The sequence below is a fragment of the Panthera tigris genome, chromosome D3 (assembly GCF_018350195.1).
Source record: "Panthera tigris isolate Pti1 chromosome D3, P.tigris_Pti1_mat1.1, whole genome shotgun sequence".
Classification (NCBI taxonomy): domain Eukaryota; kingdom Metazoa; phylum Chordata; class Mammalia; order Carnivora; family Felidae; genus Panthera; species Panthera tigris.
Genome location: NC_056671.1, coordinates 58,019,046 through 58,044,907, shown reverse-complemented (window position 1 = coordinate 58,044,907; position 25,862 = coordinate 58,019,046). Strand labels below are relative to the sequence as shown.

The following is a 25,862-nucleotide window of genomic DNA, read 5'->3' as shown; positions in this document are numbered from 1 at the left end:
AATTGCATGACTTAAACTTTAACGCATATTTCTCTCATCTCAAAGGCAGATGTAGGAGTTACATTTAGAATATACCATACCCTTTATAGCAGTGATTTATACTACAGATTAAATTTGTGTATAGATCCAACAGAGAAGAAAAAAAGGGAGAAGTTTTATTGGAAACACAATCACATTGTAGCATTCCTAAAGTAACTTATAAGAGAGGTAACTTATTCTTGTTCCAACAGTCAACCTCGCCAACAGGCCAATCTAGGCAGTTTTATTTAGCACTAATTCCCACTTATCTCTTTCTTATTTATGTATGGCTAACATAAAAGAAGTTTTTGGGTTTTTTTTTTCTTCCACATATGTCAGAATTTAGGAAAACAGTCTAAAGAAAGAGAAGTATAAAAAGCCAAAGAAAAAATTGGAAAATTGGATTGGAAGGAAATATTAACAGTATTATATACAGTGTTAAAGTATATACAGTGGATGATAGGATTATAGGTAATATAAATGTTACTTTAAAAATCTATGTCACCACGGCAATTGTCCCAAATAAGCATGAGTGCTTGCTTAGGTGGTTGCGGCCAAATCACTGGTGTCAGTTTCTTTAAAAACCTATCAGCAAACACATTCTTGAATGGATCTGTGGTAACTCTGCTGACTCCTATACACAGCCCTCTAAGAAGAGTTACAGTTGGTATTATCAGGGGGTGAAAGCTGGGTGCCTATCTAATAGCCAATTGATCTTATTCAGCAGTATAAACCTGATTTTGAGACCAAAGGCTGGAGATGTGGTGGCAAGAAAGGAAATAGTTTATAGGCCGCACAGTATTTCATAATTCTGTACAGGCTAAATGCATATATTTCTTAGAAGTTAATGTTAAATAGCTTATGGTATTAAATGCTAATTCTAATTCTGTGGTGTTTTTATCTTACACCTCTGATATGAAAACTTCCCTATATAAGCTTTTTATTTCATCCTTAAAATATTAATTTTAATCAAATATCCAATTTAAATACTAAGTTCTGATTTGTTTCCACCATGTTTGCTTTAGCCAAATTCCAGACTTATCTTTATACTGACAGTTTTCTCTACTATAATGTTTCCTTCTGTCTTTCAAATAAACAGTTGTGTGAAGGAGAAATTTTGATTTTTTTGCCAGCAATAACTGATCAAAAAAAGAAGTTGCCCCCAGTCTGATTGTTTTTTACCCAAATGTTTGAGGATATCTTGTGTTTCAATCAGAAAATTCATGATAATCTGTACTAATGAAACAGAGAGGTTCCCCCCCCCCACCTTTTTTTGTGCCTTGAGGCCATACTCACCCATATGGAAAGCCATATTAGCTGATAAGAATTCTTTTCTCCTCTCTCTTATATAACAGCTTTTTGCCAACAGATTTTTACCTGTCTTTGTTTGGAGATCTCAAATGGATCAACTTTACTTTTTTTCAATCTAAAATGAACGTGACACAGGGATTTACCCTTTGTGCAACAATAGAACCAGAGAGAGCACACAAGACTATGAGGTCTGCAGGGCATGAAATTAAAGTTTTCACGCTGATGCAAAAACTTCCACTGAAGTAATGATACAATGCTGCAATCTTAGCATGAAACCTGGTTTGAATAAGAGTCATTGCCATGTGACCTATAGTTGCACATCAGTAGATATATTTTGCTGCTCACAAAAATATGTATATCCAAAGGGAGAAGAGACAAGAATCAGGGCAAGATGTGGTGAAGCATAAACTTTCAGGAGGGGGAGGTTCTGGAAAAGTTACTCAGCTACAGCAGCACCTGAACAAGTGCAATCCTGGCGGGAGGTGGCTTACTGGGGAGTGCCACAGTAACCCCACTGGCTCCTAGCTCTCCTAGCGGTCTCCAGAGTGGTCAGTGTTCCCAGGCTTGCAGGGCCAGTTCCAGTCTTAGTTCTGCCACTACTTAGCTGGTTCCTTTGTAAATCGGTGGGTTATGTCTCTGTTATGATCCACCCAAGATGGTGTAACACCTCAGCTTTGCCCAGAATCTGGTCCTTCCACCACAGTCCATTTCTTGCCGAAACTCAGAAGACTGGAAGGAGTTGGCTGTGGGGTGTATCAACTGGTCTACAGAGGAGTTTTATTTTGGGAGTAGTAACTTGCTCAGTCATGAGATGAAATTGTGAAGACAGCACACATGGGGCTGAATGGAATGAAAGGTCATTAAGTGAGGAGTCTCCTCTGAGCTAGCTGGCATAGTACTTCCAACTACCCATGCAGGGGGGGTACGCTTCATTAATGGAGGACATTCAGAAGCATCCTAATCAAAGTCCACATAGAATGCCATTTATGGAAAATTGTCCAATCCGCATCTGGTAGGGCAGGTGTCCCAAGGCAACATACTTCTAGCCCTCATCAGGTTATACCAAGTACTAAGTACATGACCGTGGTGGCTTCTGATGGGCAGATTTCTTCCAGGGTGTAGGGAAGAGACAGCCTTCAACAAGAAATAAGTTTAATGTCCTCTCCCTCAGTATGGACTAACTTGGTGTCTCAGCTCTGGCTTTCATCCTGGCTCTTGAAAGTGCCTCCGCAGGGTTACTCAGAGTCCCAGAAAGAAGAAAATCCCCAAGGTACAACTCAGCATCTTTTTATGTACTTAATGCATAACATTTACAAATAATCCCACTATAAAATAATCCCCACTCGCTAGACATGCATTTTATCATATCTTCCTTATATATTACTATTATTAAACATTAACACTTAAACCCAGAATATTTTTAAATTGTCAACATTTAGAAAGGATGAATTCTTCATGGATGTGAAGAAACACAAGTGTATACAAGAGTTTTATAAGATGTACCATTGTATAGAAGGTTTGCCAGCTTTCTACCTTGCTGTTCTGATACTGGGTCAGAGACTTTCTTCTAGGCTCTAACAATGGGTTCTGGTTTTCTGTAGCCCATGTTCTGTGACACAGAATGTTAAGCAGGGTCCCTACTCTAATACAAACCACAGCCCATCTCAGAATCTCCCAGCTCTCCCAAAGGAAGAAACAGCCTCTCACATATAAAACAACAGTCATTTGCCTTGCCTGTTAGGAGACTTAATGTTCCAACCAAGATGATGAGCTTTCAATCTCAGGAACAGTCTTACTTCAGTAGGCACCCATGACAAAAAAAAAATGTCTTGATAAGTAAACAGGTAGTACATTGGCCAATTACTCTTGAGCTTCAAGATCAACTTGGAATATTCCTTCCTTGGGTAATAGTAGGATTTATACACTAAATGTCTCCCTCATATGCTCTAAAAGGGTATAAGAAGGATGTTTTGGTAAGATAATAGATTCACAAGTCTTAAGGCTAATAAAAATAACAATATTCATGTATATCCCTTTTACTCTTTCTAAAGAATTTTCATATATATCCAACTCTTAATTTTTGTAAGCTCATAAAATGTTATAGAAAATATAAAAGATTAAAATGAATTTCTCCTCAAGACATAAGGAAAAGGTAGGCTGAAAGAAAAAAGGAGGACTGTGATATCTTTTTGGGGGGGGTCATAGTCCATCAATATGAAAATATGAAAGGTGTTAAATATCAAAACCACAATGAGGGATCACCTTTTACCTGTCAGAATGGTTAAAATAAAAAAGACAAGAAATAACAAGTATTGGCAAGGATGTGGAGAAAAGGAACACTTGTGCACTGTTGGTGGGAATGTAAATTGGTACAGCCACTGTGGAAAAGAGTCTGGAGGTTCCTCAAAAAGTTCAAAATAGAAATACCATATGATCCAATAATTCCACTACTGGCTATTTACTCAAAGAAAATGAAAACACCAGTTTGAAAAGATATAGGCACCACAATGTGTATTGCAGCATTATTTACAACAGTCAAGATATGGAAGCAACCTAAGTGTCCATTCATAGATGAATGAATAAAGAAGATGTTTTGTACACACACACACACACACACACACACACACACACACACACACACACACGAATATTATGTGACCATAAAAAAGGACGAGATCTTGCCATTTGCAACAACATGGTGGACCTAGTGGGTATTATATTAAGTGAAATAAGTCAGACTAAGAGAAATACCACATGACTCATATGTGGAACCTAAAAAACAAAACAAATGAATAAACAAAGAAACAAACAGCAAAATCAGACCTATAAATACAGAGAACACACTGATGGTTTCCAGATGGAAGGGGTAGGGGCAGGAGGATGGGCAAAATGGGTGAAAGGGAATGGGAGAACTGGTTTCCAGTTATGAAATGAATAAGTCATGGCAATAAAAGGCACAGAATAAGGAATACAGCCAATGGTACTGTAATAGCATTGCATAGTGACTTGTGGTAAGCACAGCATTATATACAGAGAAATTGATTCACTATGTTATACACCTGAAACCCTGTGTGTCGACTATACTCAAATAAAAGAATAAAAAGAAAAAGTGTTAAATATATCAAAAGTGATAATATCCATGTATTTAAATATATAGCATACAAAGATGTCCATCTGAGCTTAAGATACCGTAACCAATGACCATTAGCTACATTATTGTCTGTATTCTCCATTGTAAGTATTCTTTTTTTTGTTTGTTTTTAAGAAAGAGAAAGTACAATCAAGGGAGGGGTAGATGGAGAGGGAGAGACAGAATCCTAGGCAGGCTCCATGCCCAATGCAGGGTAAAAATCAAAATCGAAATCATGAGTTGGATGCTTAACTGACTGAACCACCCAGGCATCCCATCCTTTGTAAGTATTCTTGCTGATAAAGTCTTTGATTTACTCAGTGGCATTTTTTGGCACTATCATGCACAATCCTGACCACTAAAATATGGTCACCTCTTTCAATGTTATTAATGACCTCAATTTGGACTTTGATGGTGTTAACTTTTTTTCTGTTTTTCTCTGGGCATCCTCCCTAAAGTAAGATCTTCTGATGTTTTCCAGACATGGTTACATTTAAACATTAAAAAAAGAAAACCCCTCAATAAAACATCCTCACACAGCATAATCTCAGGTAATGTAAATTGTACCCAGTCCCCTGTCAACTGGGAAGGTCAGAAGATCCCCAAGTAATGGCTCTGCACCACGCTGTGAATGATGCTGTACCAAGTTTGACTACTTAATGTTTCTAAACTACTGATCAGTGCAAAACCAAAGATTTTGAAGGAAAGTTTTAAACATGTTATTGTGAAATCAATTATTTTTTAAAATGTTCATTTCCTATTTTATTCTCAAAATGCATAAACTACTCTGCAATCAAGGGGAAGATGCACATGATTTCATTTTGATTTTGTCTCTTAACAAAGGGTAAGGCTCAAGTATAGGATGGAAAGCTGGAGAACTAAAGTTCCATGTGGTCCAGAGACGCTGTCAAGGTTTTGCTGCTAGTTAGCTCTAGAGGCAGGATGGATCCAGGTCTATGGCCTTAGACACTAATGCCCTTTCCGCTAAGCCATGCTGCCTGTCTGCAGGCAAGGATTTTTAGCTGACAAAACCAGAACAACAAAGTAGCCCAGTCCAAAGCAGAGGCTTACAAGAAGCTGTATGCTCTGGCTGGACATAAGCAAAGAAATGGCTAAGTGAAGAGAACCATGAGACACAATCTGAGCAACCAAATCCCAACGCAAAGAACATGCTGAAACTGCTCATGACTGAAAATCTGTTGCCAACCAGCCTTGAAAACCTCCTGAGAGCCTAGATGGTTTCCAATTCTTGTAAAATGGAAAAACCCTATTAAAATAGATGAAAATGGGAAGTAAAAGCAGCACAATTAAATGTATAAGCTGGGCACAAACCATGGCTCTTTTGTAGATGTGAAGAAGACAATGAAAAATAATTATCTATAGGAGTGCCGTGAGCAAGTAAATTTAAAAGGAAACAGGTATTTTGTGATCATTCATTCATTCATTCTTTCTTATTGGATGTCTGTTATGTGCCAGACCCTGGTCTAAGACAGGGATATAACAATGAATATAATAAAAGAAATCCTTGCCCTCATGAAGTTTACAATGTAGGTGGCACAGGAGAGGGGAAAAGGCAGACAATAAATAAAACACATTTTTTAGTAGATTATACAGTATATTAGAAGGTGGTAAGTACTATATAGAAGGATAAAACAGAGAAGGAAGAAAGAGGTAGAAAACGTAGGAACGATTTTCTCAGGAGTCCTTCTCTTGTTACTCAGAGGATGATGGTGCCATATAGGCATTTCATAGAGAAGACTGCCATCTACAATACCTCTTAGTGGTTAGACCCCAACCTCTACAGTTTAGATTGATAGGAGGAATTCTACAAGGTCTTCTTAATCATTTTTGTCAGTGTAGGCTTACTGATGTGTTCTGATAATACCCCCGGGGAAAGGATGACGATGGCTAAAAAAAATTGCTGATGGAAAAGAGAGGCCTGGCGGGGGCAGGGGGGGGGGTGGGCTGGGGGCAGAAGGAAGAAAGGGAGAACATCGGTATGCCAGGGTTAGGTATTTGGGAGATGTGCAGCTCCAGAGCAGGGGCTTCCAAATGTGTGTTTTAAAACCAAGTACATCAGAGTCAACTAGGAAAATAAACATACATTAACTGGGGCCCATTCCTGGCACTTCTGATTCAATTAATCTGGGTGAGGCCTGGAAATAGATACTTTTACAAAGATTTTGAAATGATTCCAATGTGGACAGATTTTACAAACACTGCTCTGAAGGGAATGAAACCCTTCCAGAAATTGTACAAAGGGTTAATTATGGTAAGAAATCTATTAGCAGTAACTCCATTGAGGACTTGAGTGACCCTAGAAACAGAAGTTCTAGGAACACAACGTTAAATCCTAACTTGATCACTAGCCAAGAATTTTATTCCCCACCCTCGTCTGTTTAGAAAAAAAACAAATGGAGGAAACATCTCAAGACATAAAAAAAAGGTGCCAATGGTGCATAGGAAAAATACTTGGAATGCAGGGTCATTCACATTTGCTGTTAAGCCACATTTCTGCAGAGCACTGTCACTCAGTGCATTTGGTGGAGGGGCTAATATCATTTATATATACTATTCTAGGTGCCTAAACAAGTCTTATTGCCCTGAGCAGAGAAAGAAGTGAACACTGAGTGCACACTATGGCCCAGCACCAAATTAAGGGCTTTGCATACCTAGTCAAAGTTAATACAGTGAGCAAATTTGCAAGGTGGTTATTAATATTATTTTCACTGGAGGACTCAGACTTAGGTAATGTTTGCAAACACATTTGCATGGCAAATATGAAAACAACAACAACAACAACAACAGCAAAACAAGCCCTATTGCCTACCATTGAGATGAACCTAACCCTATTCCTAACCTCTTGTCAGGGAATACACAGAATTTGGAATTAGAATAGCAAGGTCCAAATCCTAGTTCCTTATTGTGTGTGTGATCTTGGGAAGTTCTAGTGACAACTATTATTTAGGTATATGCTGGGACTGTGCTAAGTACTTTATGCTCACTGTCTTATTTAGTTGTCATGACAAGCCTATGAGGAAGATATTAGTAGCCCATTTTATAGATTAAACTAAATGACTTGTTCACAACCACATAACTAGAATTCAAACCTAGGCCTATAAACCCAGGTGCCTCATTGAGCTTTACTTTCTCATGATTGTGAGGATTACATTAGGCAACATATATAAAAGAATTTTATAAAAGCATTAAACTGGGACGCCTGGGTGGCTCAGTTAGTTAAGAGTCTGACTTGACTTTGGCTCAGGTCATGATCTCATGGTTTGTGGGTTTAAGCCCCGTGTTGGACTCCACGCTATAGCCTGTTTGGTTTTTCTCTCTCTGCCCTTCCCCTGCTCTCTCTCTCAAAATACAAATTTAAAAAAACTTACGAAAATTTTTTAAAAAAGCATTTAACTGTCTAGAACACTGACACTCCACAACTGATCCTTAACACTGAAGTGAAGGGAATTTGGTGACCTTGGACCAAATGAACAACTCTAAAACAGCAGTCCATGAGACTAAAAACTGTGAAATAATAACAGGAATTGGCAATGCTGAACAGATGTCACTAACCATACCATTTTCCAGCATTCAGCACCCTGGAGAAGGCACACCAAGGAAGCATGATCCTCACCTACTGCTGGCTTGACAAAGAAATAACATTTATGTCGTATGTTCCAAGGTTAACCTTAGGGTTGTTGGAACTACTTGGAACTATAGAGTAAAAATTTTGAAATGGGTATACCTCCTATAAATATGTGCCCTTTGTTTTCTTTTTAAATATTGTTTTTAAAATTATGTAAATAAGACCCGGAGAGGGAAGATGGCGGCGTAGGAGGATGCTGGGCTCACCGCGCGTCCTGCTGATCACTTAGATTCCACCTACACCTGCCTAAATAACCCAGAAAACCGCCAGAGGATTAGCAGAACGGAGTCTCCGGAGCCAAGCGCAGACGAGAGGCCCACGGAAGAGGGTAGGAAGGGCGGCGAGGCAGTGCGCGCTCCACGGACTGGCTGGAGGGAGCCGGGCGGAGGGGCGGCTCGCCGGCCAAGCAGAGCCCCCGAGTCTGGCTGGCAAAAGCAGAGGGGCCGGACGGACTGTGTTCCGACAGCAAGCGCGACTTAGCGTCTGGGAGGTCATAAGTTAACAGCTCTGCTCAGAAAGCGGGAAGGCTGGAGGACAAAGGGAGGGAGAGCTGCTAAGCCCCCGGACGACAGAGCTCAGTTTGGTGGGGAACAAAGGCGCTCGCCAGCGCCATCTCCCCCGCCCATCCCCTAGCCAAAATCCCAAAGGGAACCAGTTCCTGCCAGGGAACTTGCTCGCTCTGCGCAAACACCCAACTCTGTGCTTCTGCGGAGCCAAACCTCCGGCAGCGGATCTGACTCCCTCCCGCTGCCACAGAGCCCCTCCTGAAGTGGATCACCGAAGGAGAAGCGAGCTAAGCCTGCCCCTCCTGCCCCCATGCACCTTGCCTACCCACCCCAGCTAATACGCCAGATCCCCAGCACCACAAGCCTGCCAGTGTGCAAGTAGCCCAGATGGGCCACACCACCCCACAGTGAATCCCGCCCCTAGGAGAGGGGAAGAGAAGGCACACACCAGTCTGACTGCGGCCCCGCCCACCAACTCCAGTTATACACCACAGCACAGGGGAAGTGCCCTGCAGGTCCTCACCACTCCAGGGACTATCCAAAATGACCAAATGGAAGAATTCCCCTCAGAAGAATCTCCAGGAAATAACAACAGCTAATGAACTGATCAAAAAGGATTTAAATAATATAACAGAAAGTGAATTTAGAATAATAGTCATAAAATTAATCGCTGGGCTTGAAAACAGTATAGAGGACAGCAGAGAATCTCTTGCTACAGAGATCAAGGGACTAAAGAACAGTCACGAGGAGCTGAAAAGCGCTTTAAACGAAATGCAAAACAAAATGGAAACGACGACAGCTCGGATTGAAGAGGCAGAGGAGAGAATAGGTGAACTAGAAGATAAAGTTATGGAGAAAGAGGAAGCTGAGAGAAAGAGAGATAAAAAAATCCAGGAGTATGAGGGGAAAATTAGAGAACAAAGTGATACACTAAAAAGAAATAATATACGCATAATTGGTATCCCAGAGGAGGAAGAGAGAGGGAAAGGTGCTGAAGGGGTACTTGAAGAAATTATAGCTGAGAACTTCCCTGAACTGGGGAAGGAAAAAGGCATTGAAATCCAAGAGGCACAGAGAACTCCCTTCAGACGTAACTTGAATCGATCTGCACGACATATCATAGTGAAACTGGCAAAATACAAGGATAAAGAGAAAATTCTGAAAGCAGCAAGGGATAAACGTGCCCTCACATATAAAGGGAGAGACCTATAAGACTCGTGACTGATCTCTCTTTTGAAACTTGGCAGGCCAGAAAGGATTGGCACGATATCTTCAGTGTGCTAAACAGAAAAAATATGCAGCCGAGAATCCTTTATCCAGCAAGTCTGTCATTTAGAATAGAAGGAGAGATAAAGGTCTTCCCAAACAAACAAAAACTGAAGGAATTTGTCACCACTAAACCAGCCCTACAAGAAATCCTAAGGGGGATCCTGTGAGACAAAGTACCAGAGACATCACTACAAGCTTAAAACATACAGACATCACAATGACTCTAAACCCGTATCTTTCTATAATAACACTGAATGTAAATGGATTAAATGCACCAACCAAAAGACACAGGCTATCAGAATGGATAAAAAAACAAGACCCATATATTTGCTGTCCACAAGAGACTCATTTTAGACCTGAGGACACCTTTAGATTGAGAGTGAGGGGATGGAGAACTATTTATCATGCTACTGGAAGCCAAAAGAAAGCTGGAGTAGCCATACTTATATCAGACAAACTAGACTTTAAATTAAAGGCTGTAACAAGAGATGAAGAAGGGCATTATGTAATAATTACAGGGTCTATCCATCAGGAAGAGCTAACAATTATAAATGTCTATGCGCCGAATACCGGAGCCCCCAAATATATAAAACAATTACTCATAAACATAAGCAACCTTATTGATAAGAATGTGGTCATTGTAGGGGACTTTAACACCCCACTTACAGAAATGGATAGATCATCTAGACACACAGTCAATAAAGAAACAAGGGCCCTGAATGATACATTGGATCAGATGGACTTGACAGATATATTTAGAACTCTGCATCCCAAAGCAACAGAATATACTTTCTTCTCGAGTGCCCATGGAACATTCTCCAAGATAGATCATATACTGGTCACAAAACAGCCCTTCATAAGTTTACAAGAATTGAAATTATACCATGCATACTTTCAGACCACAATGCTATGAAGCTTGAAATCAACCACAGGAAAAAGTCTGGAAAACCTCCAAAAGCATGGAGGTTAAAGAACACCCTACTAACGAATGAGTGGGTCAACCAGGCAATTAGAGAAGAAATTAAAAAATATATGGAAACAAACGAAAATGAAAATACGACAATCCAAACACTTTGGGACGCAGCGAAGGCAGTCCTGAGAGGAAAATACATTGCAATCCAGGCCTATCTCAAGAAACAAGAAAAATCCCAAATACAAAATCTAACAGCACACCTAAAGGAAATAGAAGCAGAACAGCAAAGCAGCCTAAACCCAGCAGAAGAAGAGAAATAATAAATATCAGAGCAGAAATAAACAATATAGAATCTAAAAAAACTGTAGAGCAGATCAACGAAACCAAGAGTTGGTTTTTTGAAAAAATAAACAAAATTCACAAACCTCTAGCCAGGCTTCTCAAAAAGAAAAGGGAGATGACCCAAATAGATAAAATCATGAATGAAAATGGAATTATTACAACCAATCCCTCAGAGATACAAACAATTATCAGGGAATACTATGAAAAATTATATGCCAACAAATTGGACAACCTGGAAGAAATGGACAAATTCCTAAACACCCACACGCTTCCAAAACTCAATCAGGAGGAAATAGAAAGCTTGAACAGACCCATAACCAGCGAAGAAATTGAATCGGTTATCAAAAATCTCCCAACAAATAAGAGCCCAGGACCAGATGGCTTCCCAGGGGAGTTCTATCAGACATTTAAAGCAGAGATAATAGCTATCCTTCTCAAGCTATTCCAAGAAATAGAAAGGGAAGGAAAACTTCCAGACTCATTCTATGAAGCCAGCATTACTTTGATTCCTAAACCAGACAGAGACCCAGTAAAAAAAGAGAACTACAGGCCAATATCCCTGATGAATATGGATGCAAAAATTCTCAATAAGATACTAGCAAATCGAATTCAACGGCATATAAAAAGAATTATTCACCATGATCAAGTGGGATTCATTCCTGGGATGCAGGGCTGGTTCAACATTCGCAAATCAATCAACGTGATACATCACATTAACAAAAAAAAAAGAGAAGAACCATATGATCCTGTCAATCGATGCAGAAAAGGCCTTTGACAAAATCCAGCACCCTTTCTTAATAAAAACCCTTGAGAAAGTCGGGATAGAAGGAACATATTTAAAGATCATAAAAGCCATTTATGAAAAGCCCACAGCTAACATCATCCTCAACGGGGAAGAACTGAGAGCTTTTTCCCTGAGATCAGGAACACGACAGGGATGCCCACTCTCATCACTGTTGTTTAACATAGTGCTGGAAGTTCTAGCATCAGCAATCAGACAACAAAAGGAAATCAAAGGCATCAAAATTGGCAAAGATGAAGTCAAGCTTTCGCTTTTTGCAGATGACATGATATTATACATGGAAAATCCGATAGACTCCACCAAAAGTCTGCTAGAACTGATACATGAATTCAGCAAAGTTGCAGGATACAAAATCAATGTACAGAAATCAGTTGCATTCTTATACACTAACAATGAAGCAACAGAAAGACAAATAAAGAAACTGATCCCATTCACAATTGCACCAAGAAGCATAAAATACCTAGGAATAAATCTAACCAAAGATGTAAAAGATCTGTATGCTGAAAACTATAGAAAGCTTATGAAGGTAATTGAAGAAGATATAAAGAAATGGAAAGACATTCCCTGCTCATGGATTGGAAGAATAAATATTGTCAAAATGTCAATACTACCCAAAGCTATCTACACATTCAATGCAATCCCAATCAAAATTGCACCAGCATTCTTCTCGAAACTAGAACAAGCAATCCTAAAATTCATATGGAACCACAAAAGGCCCCGAATAGCCAAAGTAATTTTGAAGAAGAAGACCAAAGCAGGAGGCATCACAATCCCAGACTTTAGCCTCTACTACAAAGCTGTTATCATCAAAACAGCATGGTATTGGCACAAAAACAGACACATAGACCAATGGAATAGAATAGAAACCCCAGAACTAGACCCACAAAAGTATGGCCAACTCATCTTTGACAAAGCAGGAAAGAACATCCAGTGGAAAAAAGACAGTTTCTTTAACAAATGGTGCTGGGAGAACTGGACAGCAACATGCAGAAGGTTGAAACTAGACCACTTTCTCACACCATTCACAAAAATAAACTCAACATGGATAAAGGACCTGAATGTGAGACAGGAAACCATCAAAACCTTAGAGGAGAAAGCAGGAAAAGACCTCTCTGACCTCAGCCGTAGCAATCTCTTACTCGACACATCCCCAAAGGCAAGGGAATTAAAAGCAAAAATGAACTACTGGGACCTTATGAAGATAAAAAGCTTCTGCACAGCAAAGGAAACAACCAACAAAACTAAAAGGCAACCAATGGAATGGGAAAAGATATTTGCAAATGACATATCGGACAAAGGGCTAGTATCCAAAATCTATAAAGAGCTCACCAAACTCCACACCCGAAAAACAAATAACCCAGTGAAGAAACGGGCAGAAAACATGAATAGACACTTCTCTAAAGAAGACATCCAGATGGCCAACAGGCACATGAAAAGATGCTCAATGTCGCTCCTTATCAGGGAAATACAAATCAAAACCACCCTCAGATAGCACCTCACGCCAGTCAGAGTGGCCAAAATGAAGAAATCAGGAGACTATAGATGCTGGAGAGGATGTGGAGAAACGGGAACCCTCTTGCACTGTTGGTGGGAATGCAAATTGGTGCAGCCGCTCTGGAAAGCAGTGTGGAGGTTCCTCAGAAAATTAAAAATAGACCTACCCTATGACCCAGCAATAGCACTGCTAGGAATTTATCCAAGGGATACAGGAGTACTGATGCATAGGGGCACTTGCACCCCAATGTTTCTAGCAGCACTCTCAACAATAGCCAAATTATGGAAAGAGCCTAAATGTCCATCAACTGATGAATGGATAAAGAAATTGTGGTTTATATACACAATGGAATACTACGTGGCAATGAGAAAGAATGAAATATGGCCCTTTGTAGCAATGTGGATGGAACTGGAGAGTGTGATGCTAAGTGAAATAAGCCATACAGAGAAAGACAGATACCATATGGTTTCACTCTTATGTGGATCCTGAGAAACTTAACAGAAACCCATGGGGGAGGGGAAGGAAAAAAAAAAAAAAAAAGAGGTTAGAGTGGGAGAGAGCCAAAGCATAAGAGAGTGTTAAAAAGTGAGAACAAACTGAGGGTTGATGGGGGGTGGGAGGGAGGGGAGGGTGGGTGATGGGTATTGAGGAGGGCACCTTTTGGGATGAGCACTGGGTGTTGTATGGAAACCAATTTGACAATAAATTTCATATATTAAAAAAAATTGTGTAAATAATACATCATTGTAGAACATTTGGGAAATACAGAAAACTATGAATGATGAAGTAGCTCTTATAATCCCTTCACCCAGAACTTAGAAATAATTCCTGAAGCTGAGGAATAGAATTCTAAGTGACTAGCAAAGATCAGCTGTTTTAATGTACATTTTCTTGGTGCAGTATGTTTTTCCTAAGGTAAAAATGTCTTAACAAGCTTCCTTAAGCTGAACTCATTTTCTGGAATTATGCTATCTCTTTAATATTTCTACTTGGCCTATCTGTTTCTGTTTTTTTCTTTAAACTTATACACTGTATAAACAGTGTGTGTCAGAGGAATGTGGATGATTATATTACTGGCTTTTAACAGTGGGAATTACAGTTCCAACACAATATCATGGCTTAATTAAAAGCAACATCTTTTCATCAAACACATAGGAATTTCCATGAGTTCAACTGTTCTTGGTAATAATGCACCTGTTGGCAGAGAATTTCAAGTCATCAACTGAACTTAAACAAAACACCATTAGAATGGCTGGATTTTCATCCTCTTTAGTAAAGATGGAAGACAGGCACATCATACTTCATGTTTTCTTTTATGTACTCAACACATTCTTTTCTGAAGTTTTCAGATTATTCCTTTTTACTGTCATCATTTTATGTGCATCATTTCATTAGGTTTGTTTTTATTTTATTTACAATATACTCAAAATGGAAAAGTTACAGTAAATGCTACTCTGTGTATAGTGTGCGAAGTTACTCTGAGGGCATGTAAAGCTAAAATGATAGTTCTTGGCCTAGTAGACCACATTTTAGGAAGTCATTTTTAAAAAAAACCTAAAATGAAATTCTATCTAATACTTTGCAATCAAGTTGTAATAGTCATTAAAGAGAGTTTTACGACATGTAATTTATATGAACATACAGTAGAAATGGACATACCTGTACAGGCCCAGCACATTACCTGATATATAACAGACATTCAGTGAGCAGTGGCCAGTTTTGTCACATATGGTCATCACTCATATACCCAACTACATAAAAGCAACAAAGTCTGCTTTTCAAACCTACCACATAAACTCAAGTAGTGCCTGTCTGCTCTGCTTTGGGGTTTGGGATTTGGGCGTAGCTTCCCTCTCTCTACCCCGGTAGAATAACACATTATTATATGCAGGCACATGAGGGAATCTAGCTGAGTACATAATAGCTGTGTGAATGTATAGGTGAGAAACAATTCTGATTAAAAATAATATTTGGTTACAGTTAGGATTCTAGGCACAAGTGCAAGAAATTGTTGCAATTTGGCTATTGTGTGCAATGGAAACATAGCACTCCCCTTTCTCTGAATGACTGCTTCTTCCTATCAGGTTATAAAAGCAAATTTTAGGGGCACCTGGGTGACTCAGTTGGTTGTGTCCAACTCCTGGTTTTGGCTCAGGTCATGATCTCATGGTTCGTGAGTTCAAACCCCACATTGTGCTCTGCTCTGATGACACAGAACCTGCTTGGGAATCTCTGTTCCTCTCTCTTTCTCTGCCCCTCCCCCACTTGCTCTCTCTTTCCCTCTCTCTCAAAATAAATAAACTTAAAAAAATAAAAATGAATAAAAACAAATTTTAACTCTTTTTTTTTTAAGTTTATTTGTTTTGAGAGAGCGTGCGTGCAAGTGGGAGAGGAGCAGAGAGGGAGAGAGAGAGAGAGAGAGAATCCCAAGTAGGCTTTGCACTGTCAATGCAGACCCTGAAGCGGGGCTCAAACTCATGAACTGCAAGATAATGACCTAAGCCAAAGTCAGATGCTCAACCCAGCCACCCAGGTGCCCTCAGATTTTAACTCTTAAAAGCACGTTTGTCTCGGGGCACCTGAGTCGCTCAGTATGTTAAGTGTCTGACGTCAGCTCAGGTCATGATCTCAGCTGTGAGTTGAAGTCCCTCACTGGGCTCTCTGCTGTCAGCACAGAGCCTGCTTCAGATCCTCTATCACCCTCTCTTTCTGCCCCTCCCCTGCTGGTTCTCTCTCTCTCTCTCTCTCAAAAATAAATAAATAAATAAATAAATAAATAAATAAATAAATAAATAAATAAATAAAATACTTTAAAGCAAGTTTGTCTTATTCCTACTCTAGACCAGAATTTTATCAGCTTAGTTCCCATACCTTGAATTAAGTTCAAGTTTCAGGCAGAATGAAAAAACACTGAAATTTGGGATCAGAAGAACGATGTTCAGGACCTCTTTTCTGCTTCATGACTGTGTGACCACGGACAGTCTTCCAGTCTCGTTCAGTTCCCCTTTCTTCACTGTAAAATGGGATACTACTACGACTTATTTCACAGGGTGTGGGTGTAATTTGAATGAGACAATGCACGTGAAAAGCAATCTGTTAACCCTAAGGTACTATGCCAGGGACTGTGAACAGGTAATTATAATTTTCAGCATTATATTTTTGTTACTAGTACGATAGATACATGTTGCTTATGTAGGTCTTGAATCCCTGGCTGCCACCAATCCAGAATTTTGTTGCCAGAGATAAAACAGATCATTGCTACAATCAGGAACAGCATATTGACACGATTTTTCCTTCTGTGCAATCTAAATGGCTACTGGCAAATAGAGATGGGAAACTAAACAATGCTTGAACTGCTCAGGGGCTAAGGCCTTGGTTTATGACCCACGGAGAATAAAGAGGGACAAATGCAGAAATGTTTGTCTCTCTTCGCGGCACATCAAAGGACCAACATGCCAGTTGTAGTACTTTAAAGACTATATCATATCTGGAGCTGGAAGCAACTGGATTATCATGTCAAGTTACTTAAGGTTTAAATAAAGATTTAAAAAAAACCCACTTTTTAAAAGAAAGTTAAAATTGTTTAATGTATACAACATGATTTTTTGGAAGAGTTGTTCAATATTAGGACATTATCAATTACATATATAGTGAAATGATTACTAAAATCAAACCAATTAACATATCCATCTCTTCATATAATTACAATTTTGTGTATGTGTGGTGCGAACACTTGAAATCTATTCTTTTAGCAAATTTCCAATATTTAATACAGTGTTGTTAACTATCGCCATCATGCTTGCTGTATGTTAGATTTCTAGATTTATTCACCCTACATATTGCAACTTTGTACCCTTTAACCAACAGCTCCTCACTTCCTCCACCTCCCCACTCCTGGGCACCACCATTCTGCTCTGTGCTTCTATGCTTTGAACTTTTTAGGATACACATATAAGTGAGATCATGCAATACATCCGTGTCTGGCTTATTTCATTTCGCATAATGTCCTCCAGGTAAATGCATGTTGTCATAAATGGCAGATCTCCTTTTTTAAAGGCTGAATAATATTCTAAAGTACATTCATCCACTGATGGACATTTAGATTGTTTCCACATCTTGGCTACTGTGAATAATGTTGCAGTGAACATGGGGGTGCAGATATCTCACTGTGGCACTGATCTTATTTCCTCTGAATATATACCCAGAAGAGGGACTGTTGGATCATAGGGTAGTTCTATTTTAATTTTTTTTTTTTTGAGGAATCTTCATACTGTTTTCCACAATAGCTGTACCGATTTACATTCTCACCAGCAGTATACTAGGGTTCCCTTTTCTCCACATTCTTGCCATTATGTACTTGCTATCGCTTATCTTTTTGAAAATAGCCATCCTAACATTTGTGAGGTGATACCTCATTGTGGTTTCAGTTTGCATTTCCCCGATGATTAATTGAGCATCTTTTCATATACCCGTGGCAATCTGTATGTCTTCTTTGACAAGTTCAACATCCATTCCTGACAAAAACTCTTAACAAAATAGAGAAGAAAATGTCCTCAGCACAATAAAGGCCATTTATGAAAAGCCACAGCTAACATCATAATCAATGGGGAAAAACTGAAGGCTTTTCTTTTCCTCTGTGATCTGGTGTGAGGCAAGGGGCTCACTCTTGCCACTTCTGTTCCACAAAGGACTAGAAGTGCAAGCAAGAGCAATGAGTCAAGAAAAAGAAAAGCCATCCAAGTAGTTAACGAAGAAGTAAAATTATCTCTGCAAATGGCATGATTCTATATGTAGACAACCCTACAGACTCTATAAACTATCAAAAAATCCTGTTAGAACTAACAAATTCAGTAAAGTTCTAGGATACAAAATCAATATACAAAAATCAGATGAGTCTCTTTATACTAACAATGATCTAATAAAAAAGGAAATTAAGAAAAATTTGAATTTATAATAGCATCAACAGGAATAAAATACTTGGGAATAAATTTAATCAAGGCAGAGAAAGACTTGTACACTGAAAACTATAAAACACTGATGAAAAGAACAGAAGAAGGCATAAACAAATAGAAACATAGCCCATCTTCATGGATTGAAAGAGTTAATATTGTTAAAATGTCTATACTACCCAAAGTAATGTATAGACTCAGCAATCCCTACGGATATTCCAATGGCATTTTTCACAGACATAGAAAAACTATCTCAAAATTCATATGGAAACACAAAAGACTGTAAGTAGCTAAAATCTTGAGAAAAAAAAAGTTGGAGGCATCATATTTCTGGCTTTCAAATTATATTACAAAGCTATAGTAATCAAATTAGTATGACACTGGCATGAAAACAGATAGACAAAGCAATGTAACATAATTAAAACCCTGAAATAAACCAAAGCATAAGTAGTCAATGAATTTTCAACAAGGATGCCAAGAATATACAAGTAGGAAAGGATAGTGTCTTCAATAAATGGGGCTGTGAAAACTGGATATTCACATGCAGAAGAATGAACTCTTATCTTGGACTCTTATCTTACATGGTATAAAATAAAAAAACTCAAAATGGATTAAAGTCTTAAATGTACCATCTGGAATTGTAACGTTCTGAGAAGAAAACAGGAAAAAAAGCTCTTTGACATTGGCCTTTGAAATGATATTTTGGATCCGATACCAAAAGCTCAGCAACAAAGGCAGAAGTAAACAAATGGGACTGCATCAAAGTATATAGGAAACAATCACAAACTGAAAGAAAATATTTGCAAACTATATATCTGAGAAGAGGTTATTATCCAAAAAAAATATAAGGAACTCCTACAATTCAATAGCAAAAACAAAATCAAACCAAAAAACAGTCTGAATAAAAAATGGGCAAAGGGCCTGAATAGACATTCTTCTAAAAAAGATGTAGGAAAATACTGTCTTTAAAACAGAGACAAGTTTAAGTTCTAGATTGCAGGGTATTTGAACCCTTGCAGCCCGGGCTTAGTGTAATGGGGTCCCAGTTTTCCAGTATTGTCAGCCTGGTTCCTCAGTCTCAACTTCAATGGGCAAAAAGTCTCCACAAGCTTCAAATCAGCTGTGCACAAATAGTTGTCTGTGAGCATGATTGTGTGCAAGCACACTATAGACAGCTTATCAAGCCGTAAACTCACAGCAAATTTTTCAGGACAATTAAGCATAGGGTTTGACAGCAAAGGACCGCAGTCGTAAAAAAAAAGAACAAGTTTAGCTATTTTTGAGCTATTTTTTAAGAGCCCCCAAAGACGCTATTAAACCTTTGAAAATATGTACTCAAATATGTATTCCTACCCCCGCAACAAAAAGTAAGCTCCACGAAACCACCCCCCTCCAACATATCTAAAACACAAACAAAACAAAATAAAAATGTTCAACTCTGTGTTGTGGTAAAAAACTAATTTCTTTGAAAAAAGCTGGAGTAGAGAGGTGAACAGTACTTCCTAGAAATAGACCAACTATAGCTCCAGCTCCCCAAATTCAGTAATTGGGCATAGTTTGGTGAGATCTGCTTTTCTCTCTTCACATCACATCACATCACATCTCTCTCTCTCTCTCTCTCTCTCTCACACACACACACACACACACACACACACACACACACACACACACACGAGGGCAATAGTATCAGCCTTAAGTCTTATGAATCAGGACACAACAGAAAGAAGCCTTTTGATTATGGAGCATAAGGCAGGCTAACACCTTGCACAGCTCCCCTAGGTGGGATACGTGTGACATTCCTCAGGCACTCTTGGTGGCCCAAGACCAAAGGAAAGGGAGAAAACAATGGTTAACTGATAGAGATCACAGTCATGCAGGACATATGAGTCTCCATCAGTTTACAAACGTTTTAGTAAATTACAAGAAAAAGGCAATCTAATCAATAAATAGCGTAATCTCCAGAAATGTATAGACTCAGTTTCCTGGAGCCCCAACATCATCATAGTGATGTGGGGAACAAAGGCAAGAAGGAAATGGCAGGTAAAATTAAATTTCCTTATAACTTGCAGCCCATTGACAAATACTTGAGACAGGCAGAGTATAACATTTCTCCAGAAATTCCCTATTGTCTTCATGTTAATGTCTTACTAGAGGGAAAAACAACCCTGGCCTGACAATAGCTAGGCCTCCAGTATTTTAGGAGTCTTCTTTAGTATATGAAAGTGCTTCTGGAAAACTCCCTTTTGCCTTGACCTCCCCCAACTCCATAGTATATAATCAGTCCCTCCTTACCAGCCCAGTGCAGCTCTTTCCGCCCAAGGGTCCTATCCCCATGCTTTAATAAAATCACCTTTTTGCAACAAAGACGTTTCAAGAATTTTTTCTTGGCTCTGGACCCCCACCAACACTCCCCAAATCGCATCACTTTTACTTTTTACATCAGGGACTGAGAATGTAATCCTGGTATATGCCTCTGTTTATCAGTTTGGAACAATTACCAATGAGAGTTGTCATATGACTGAGAGAGAGAAACTTCACTGGCATTTTAAAAAGCAACAAGATTTCTGTTTCACTGAACAATCCCACAAGATACTGTCTTCATTTTAATATAAAGTATATTAGATCTCCATACCTAGATAGAAAAATATACCCACATATAAAGAATATCCAGCTGTTAATATGCTTTTTCTCACTAAATTTGAAATAAAAAATTTGAAGATCCAAAGCTACATTAATGCAAATATCTGTTGCAAGTATACTTTTTGATTAAATTGGCATACATCAAGTACAATTAGAAAGGTTATTTATAACGAAGAAATACATAATTCTGCATCTTAATGGAGATGACAATTACAGCTGATGGTTGCTAATTAACATGACTTCTTTTGCTTTGGGTGTCAGATATTTCCTGAATGATCTTTCTTGGTGGCAATGGGCATACTTAATTCTGGAAGGCACAAAAGGGTTAATTATCAGTAACAGTTGTGCTCATAACAAATTAGTTGGTAACCTGACCAGCTCTGGTTTCACCTTGGAGACCAGAGGATCAAGTGGAATCTGTAAACTCTGACTCTGGGTCATGGCAGGAGAAGTATTTGTTGAACTCTCTGATCATAGGTGCACCCCCCACCAGGTGTTCAGAACGACAGGGAGGAAAGCCCTCTAGTCCTCTCTCCAGGGGAAGTGGGTTTGTGAGGTGTTACCTGTGCCGGCGAGGCAGAAATGCATGGCACTGTTTGGTGCCACAGCACCACGCTCTTGTGCCAAGATGACTGCCGCGCTCACTCTCTCGGACAGCTCAGGGGTGTGTGACCAATGCTGAAGGCCAGACAAAGAAGCACCGCAGCCCTCAGCACAGAAAACTATAAAGCCTCCTTTGCTTGTGCTGTAAATTACATATTTATTTTGTTAGCATGAGATAGATGAATATTTCTACATATAAAGGTGCCCAGCTAAAATCAGGATAAGCGATATTAATGTCCTATGGTCAGTATTATTGAACCTTGAAAGCAATAAACTTTATGAGTCAATAAATATTACATTTGCAACATAGTTAACATTCCTTTACTGTCTCTAGCACTTATTACACATTGTAACCGCAAGTCTACAATACATTATTCATATTTGGGGTGTCACCAAGTGATGGATTGCTGCAGGAGAGGCTGTCCTTTAAATAAATCAACAAATAAAAATGCAAATGTTAACATTTTCAGCCACAACTTTTTCCATCTTGAATGGGGAATGAAAATTTCACATTATATTGACAGGCAGCAGAAAGAACAATTAACAGCCCACATTGTGAATGAGAAAGATGACTTTGCACGCCTGGTTTTATCACCTGCACATGGAACCATGTGGGACTCTTCTAGGTGTTAGTGCTTATCAGAGAATAAACAAGAACCTTTTTCCCACCAGCATCTGTCCCACCCTCATCCTCTTTTGCAAGTTTTGAAAATTCCCGGAATTAAGGGTGGACAGGCTTTTACTCTTGTTCTCAGTACCTTCAAAGGTTTGTTAGGATGAAGAACTGAGTTTTGTCTTATATTAAGAGTTTGTGTGTAACTGAAAAGTAGTCTATAAAAAATTCCTTTTCTACACTTTGAAATAAAAATAATTCAAATAATCCTGATTCTGAAGTCTGGAAAGCAACCACTGTGCCTTCCTGGTAACTGATTTTCATAGTACTGGATCTTTTTTTTCAACTCTGCGCTTTGTATAATAGACCTATGATATACCATCATGCACTTCTAAGGATGAAGTCCAGTGTGTTGCACATCGTTTTTATGTAGCCAAGTACTCATTATTTAAGAAACCTTTGAGAAACTATATTCAGCTGATTTGCAGTGTTAAGAACTAACAGAGAATCCTTTTTTTTCGGTGCGTAAATATGAGTCTTCACAGCAAATTTAACCTGGGCTTGTAAAATTGTACAAAGTTGATATGGTCCATTCAGAAAATGTGTGCTGAGAATGTTCTACAAAATTCTTACTGGGGAAATATTTTATTCTTCCTTTTCATGCTTCTCTCTAAACTGAAATGCAATCATCAAAAACACATTAAAGTAGCATTAAGGATCTCACTTTAATCTTCAATAGGAAAATTCACTAAGATTGAAAATCCACACCATTTCTTTTTTTATTTTTATTTCTGAGAGAGAGCATGCATGCACAAGCAGGGGAGGGGCAGAGAGAGAAAGGGAGACAGAGGATCCAAAGTGGTGTCCGTGCGGACAGCAGAGAGCCCGACGGGTGGCTCGAACCCACAAACTGAGAGGTCGTGACCTGAGCCGTGAGATCATGACCTGAGCCGAAGTAGGACACTTAACCAACTGAGCCACCCAGGTGCCCCAGAAAATCTGGATCATTTCTCCTCTTTACCTGTACCTCCTCCAGAGGAAGCCCTCAAGGCAACTGAGATGGACCTTTGAGTACAAGCATTCAGCCACACTGCTAAGTGGTCCAAGGAGGGAGCCCTTGCAACATTTCAGAACTACAGCTCTCTGTGGGTACTTGGAAAATGCTAATAATGGCAGCATTAAAAATAAAAGAAAGGAGTAATGGACAAAGAATGTGGTAAACTGGTTAAATTTTCTTTCAATTGAGGGTCACCTTCAAAATAAGGAGGCTGTTGTTGTCAACAGTTACAATATTTAAGATGACGGACTTTGGAGTCTGAAATGCTACTTCTACATCTTATTGGCTGGGTGACCTTAGACAAGTCACTCATCTCTTAGTTTCCTAATTTTAGAAATGAGGATGATAGCAGTACCTCTTTATAAAGCAGTGATGAAGATTAAATGAGATAATTCATACAAAGTGCTGGGTACATAATAGATGCTAATAGATGGCAACCATTATTACTGTCTTTTACATTAGAGTTATTTCCCCAAAGTTCTTTATAATTAAAATGAAGTCTTAAAATCTATATTCATCTGATAAGATGCTGAGAATTTAAGGCTCAAACAATAGTATTACCAAGAAACCCTAAACTACGCCTTTTTGGTGTTGATCTTTATATATTCAGCTTTAAATGAATAATATGGCAGTCGGCTTACTGGATGTAAGAAATTTTAATACCCTATTTCTTTCCTGACTCCAGAAAAGGCTGATCAAACTACTAACTCTTCAGATGTTTCTAGTGTCAGTAAATGTTAACAGACCCTTTAAAACTGTAATACAAAACCCACCATAATTTTCAGTATCAATTCAATTAGTTAAACTTATAGTCAAAGTATATAACCATTCTGTGATAAATTGGGAAAGACCTACTGCTAAGCACATTTTCTGATGAATGACAGGATTAGCTTTGCATTTCTTTGGAAATCCTTGCCAATAACCAGTTTCAATCAAGGCAGGGCATGTATAAAGGAAAGAGCTCCATGAGTTCAACCTGGCCAAATCCAGATGCTTCCACATAAGGCCTTTCTTCTGAGTAACGGTTATTAAGAATTGTCAAGACTTTCCACTCCGTACTAAGTAGCTCCTCCCAAATGCTCTTACCTAAAGAATGTTAAACCCCCTCTCTCGGCTCCTCCCCTGTTTGTGCTCTCTCTCTCTCAAAAAAAATAAAATAAAATAAATAAACATTACAAGAAAATAAACCACTTACCGGGAAGTGTCATGCTGCAGTGATGACGTGGTTGTGATTACAAGCTCCTTTTGGCTTCCTGTTGTCATAGGAGATGTGGACGCATCTTTTCTAATTCCTGCCAATGTCCCTGTATGAACAATACAGGAATTAATTTGGGCTTTCACTAAAAGGAAATGGAAAAATCCATTCTGAATAATATATTAAACATTACAAAAATCCCCAAGCTTGAAAAGTAAGCTATTTCTTTTCCCTGAAATGAAACAATGGCAGATGGAAAAACTCAGTGGGTTGTTTTGATTTTGTAAACATCAGAGATCCACAGTATCTTGTTTAAAAAAAGTACATCTGTGCAGTAACAGACTGGCTAGTGGTTTTGTTTTTAAACCTGATGGCCTGTCATCTTCCTGCTGATTTGAGTTTACTGTGAAAATGCCCAAGAAGGTAGATTGCTTTATTTTGTTCCCTTTCCCTATCCTAAGAAGAGATCTTTCTTCTCTTTGAGCCCAGGACTTTGTACCACCTACGCCCCTAAGTTAAACCCAAAACATTCAAGCTAGGCATAAATCTTAAATATTTCTTTCAAAGAACTAGACACTGGGCTAAAACAAATGCCTGCTTGGAAGAGATGCTTACCTAACCATTCTAGGGCTGATCTGGTCTCTGTTCCTTTCTAATAAACAATGTTGAGTTGATAATTAGTTTTCTCCTCTGGAGTGCTCAATGAGATGGCATGGACAGAAAGGTTTTTCGTTTCTGTTTGTGTTCTAATTATTATTATTATTATTTCTAATGATATTATTTCTAATAATAATAATTTTCTCCTTCTCCTTTTCCTTCGAAGACTGTTAGAATCTCATTCACAGTTTTTCTTCTGGTTCCTGGGTAACAATTGTGTAGGCTGCTTAAAGAACTTATATGGGAAGATGTACTTTTTCTTTGAGGGAAGCGTAGCTATTCAAGTAAGACCAAGATAGCTTTGATGTGTAGGGAATACCAGACCCTCAGATGCCAAGAATACAGTATGATAATTCTGGGAATGGCACCGTTCAGGTGTGACCAGAGAAAATCAGGTCTAGAGAAAGCAAGAGTCTTCTATCTACAGAGATTAGCATCAAAACAATCACCGTGATCCTTGGTATTCAAAAGCTATACTCAATACAAACTGTTCTTTATTATGTACAGAGGTGAAGGATGAGCCACCTAAATGCACAATTCAGTCCTCTTTGTATACACAAGTTTGTGGGACCCTCAACCCAAACCAATACATTTTCATACTAGACATAAACTCCACCATTACCTATAGTGCATTCAGTCAGTAAATATTTAGCAAGTACCTAATCATGGGCAAGGGCTATTGCCAGGATTAAGCTCAGACTTAGTTTAGGGCAGGG

At 38.8% G+C, this 25,862-nt stretch overlaps 1 protein-coding gene across 13 annotated transcripts in view; it reads right to left on the bottom strand.

Moving 5' to 3' along the window:
- Window positions 1-25,862, bottom strand: part of KIAA1328 (KIAA1328 ortholog) — a 343,523-nt gene that overhangs the window by 31,426 nt on the left and 286,235 nt on the right. For 5 of the 13 annotated variants that reach the window (XM_042963015.1, XM_042963022.1, XM_042963019.1 and 2 more), the window contains 2 exons: window positions 24,490-24,598; window positions 21,529-21,766 (listed from right to left, as the gene is read on the bottom strand). In XM_042963015.1, coding sequence (XP_042818949.1) covers window positions 21,544-21,766; window positions 24,490-24,598 — 332 coding nt within the window. In that variant the 3' untranslated portion in view covers window positions 21,529-21,543. Of the gene's footprint in view, window positions 1-21,516; window positions 21,767-24,489; window positions 24,599-25,862 lie in introns of those variants that run through there. The other 8 variants (XM_042963023.1, XM_042963024.1, XM_042963025.1 and 5 more) reach the window with 4 other exon arrangements.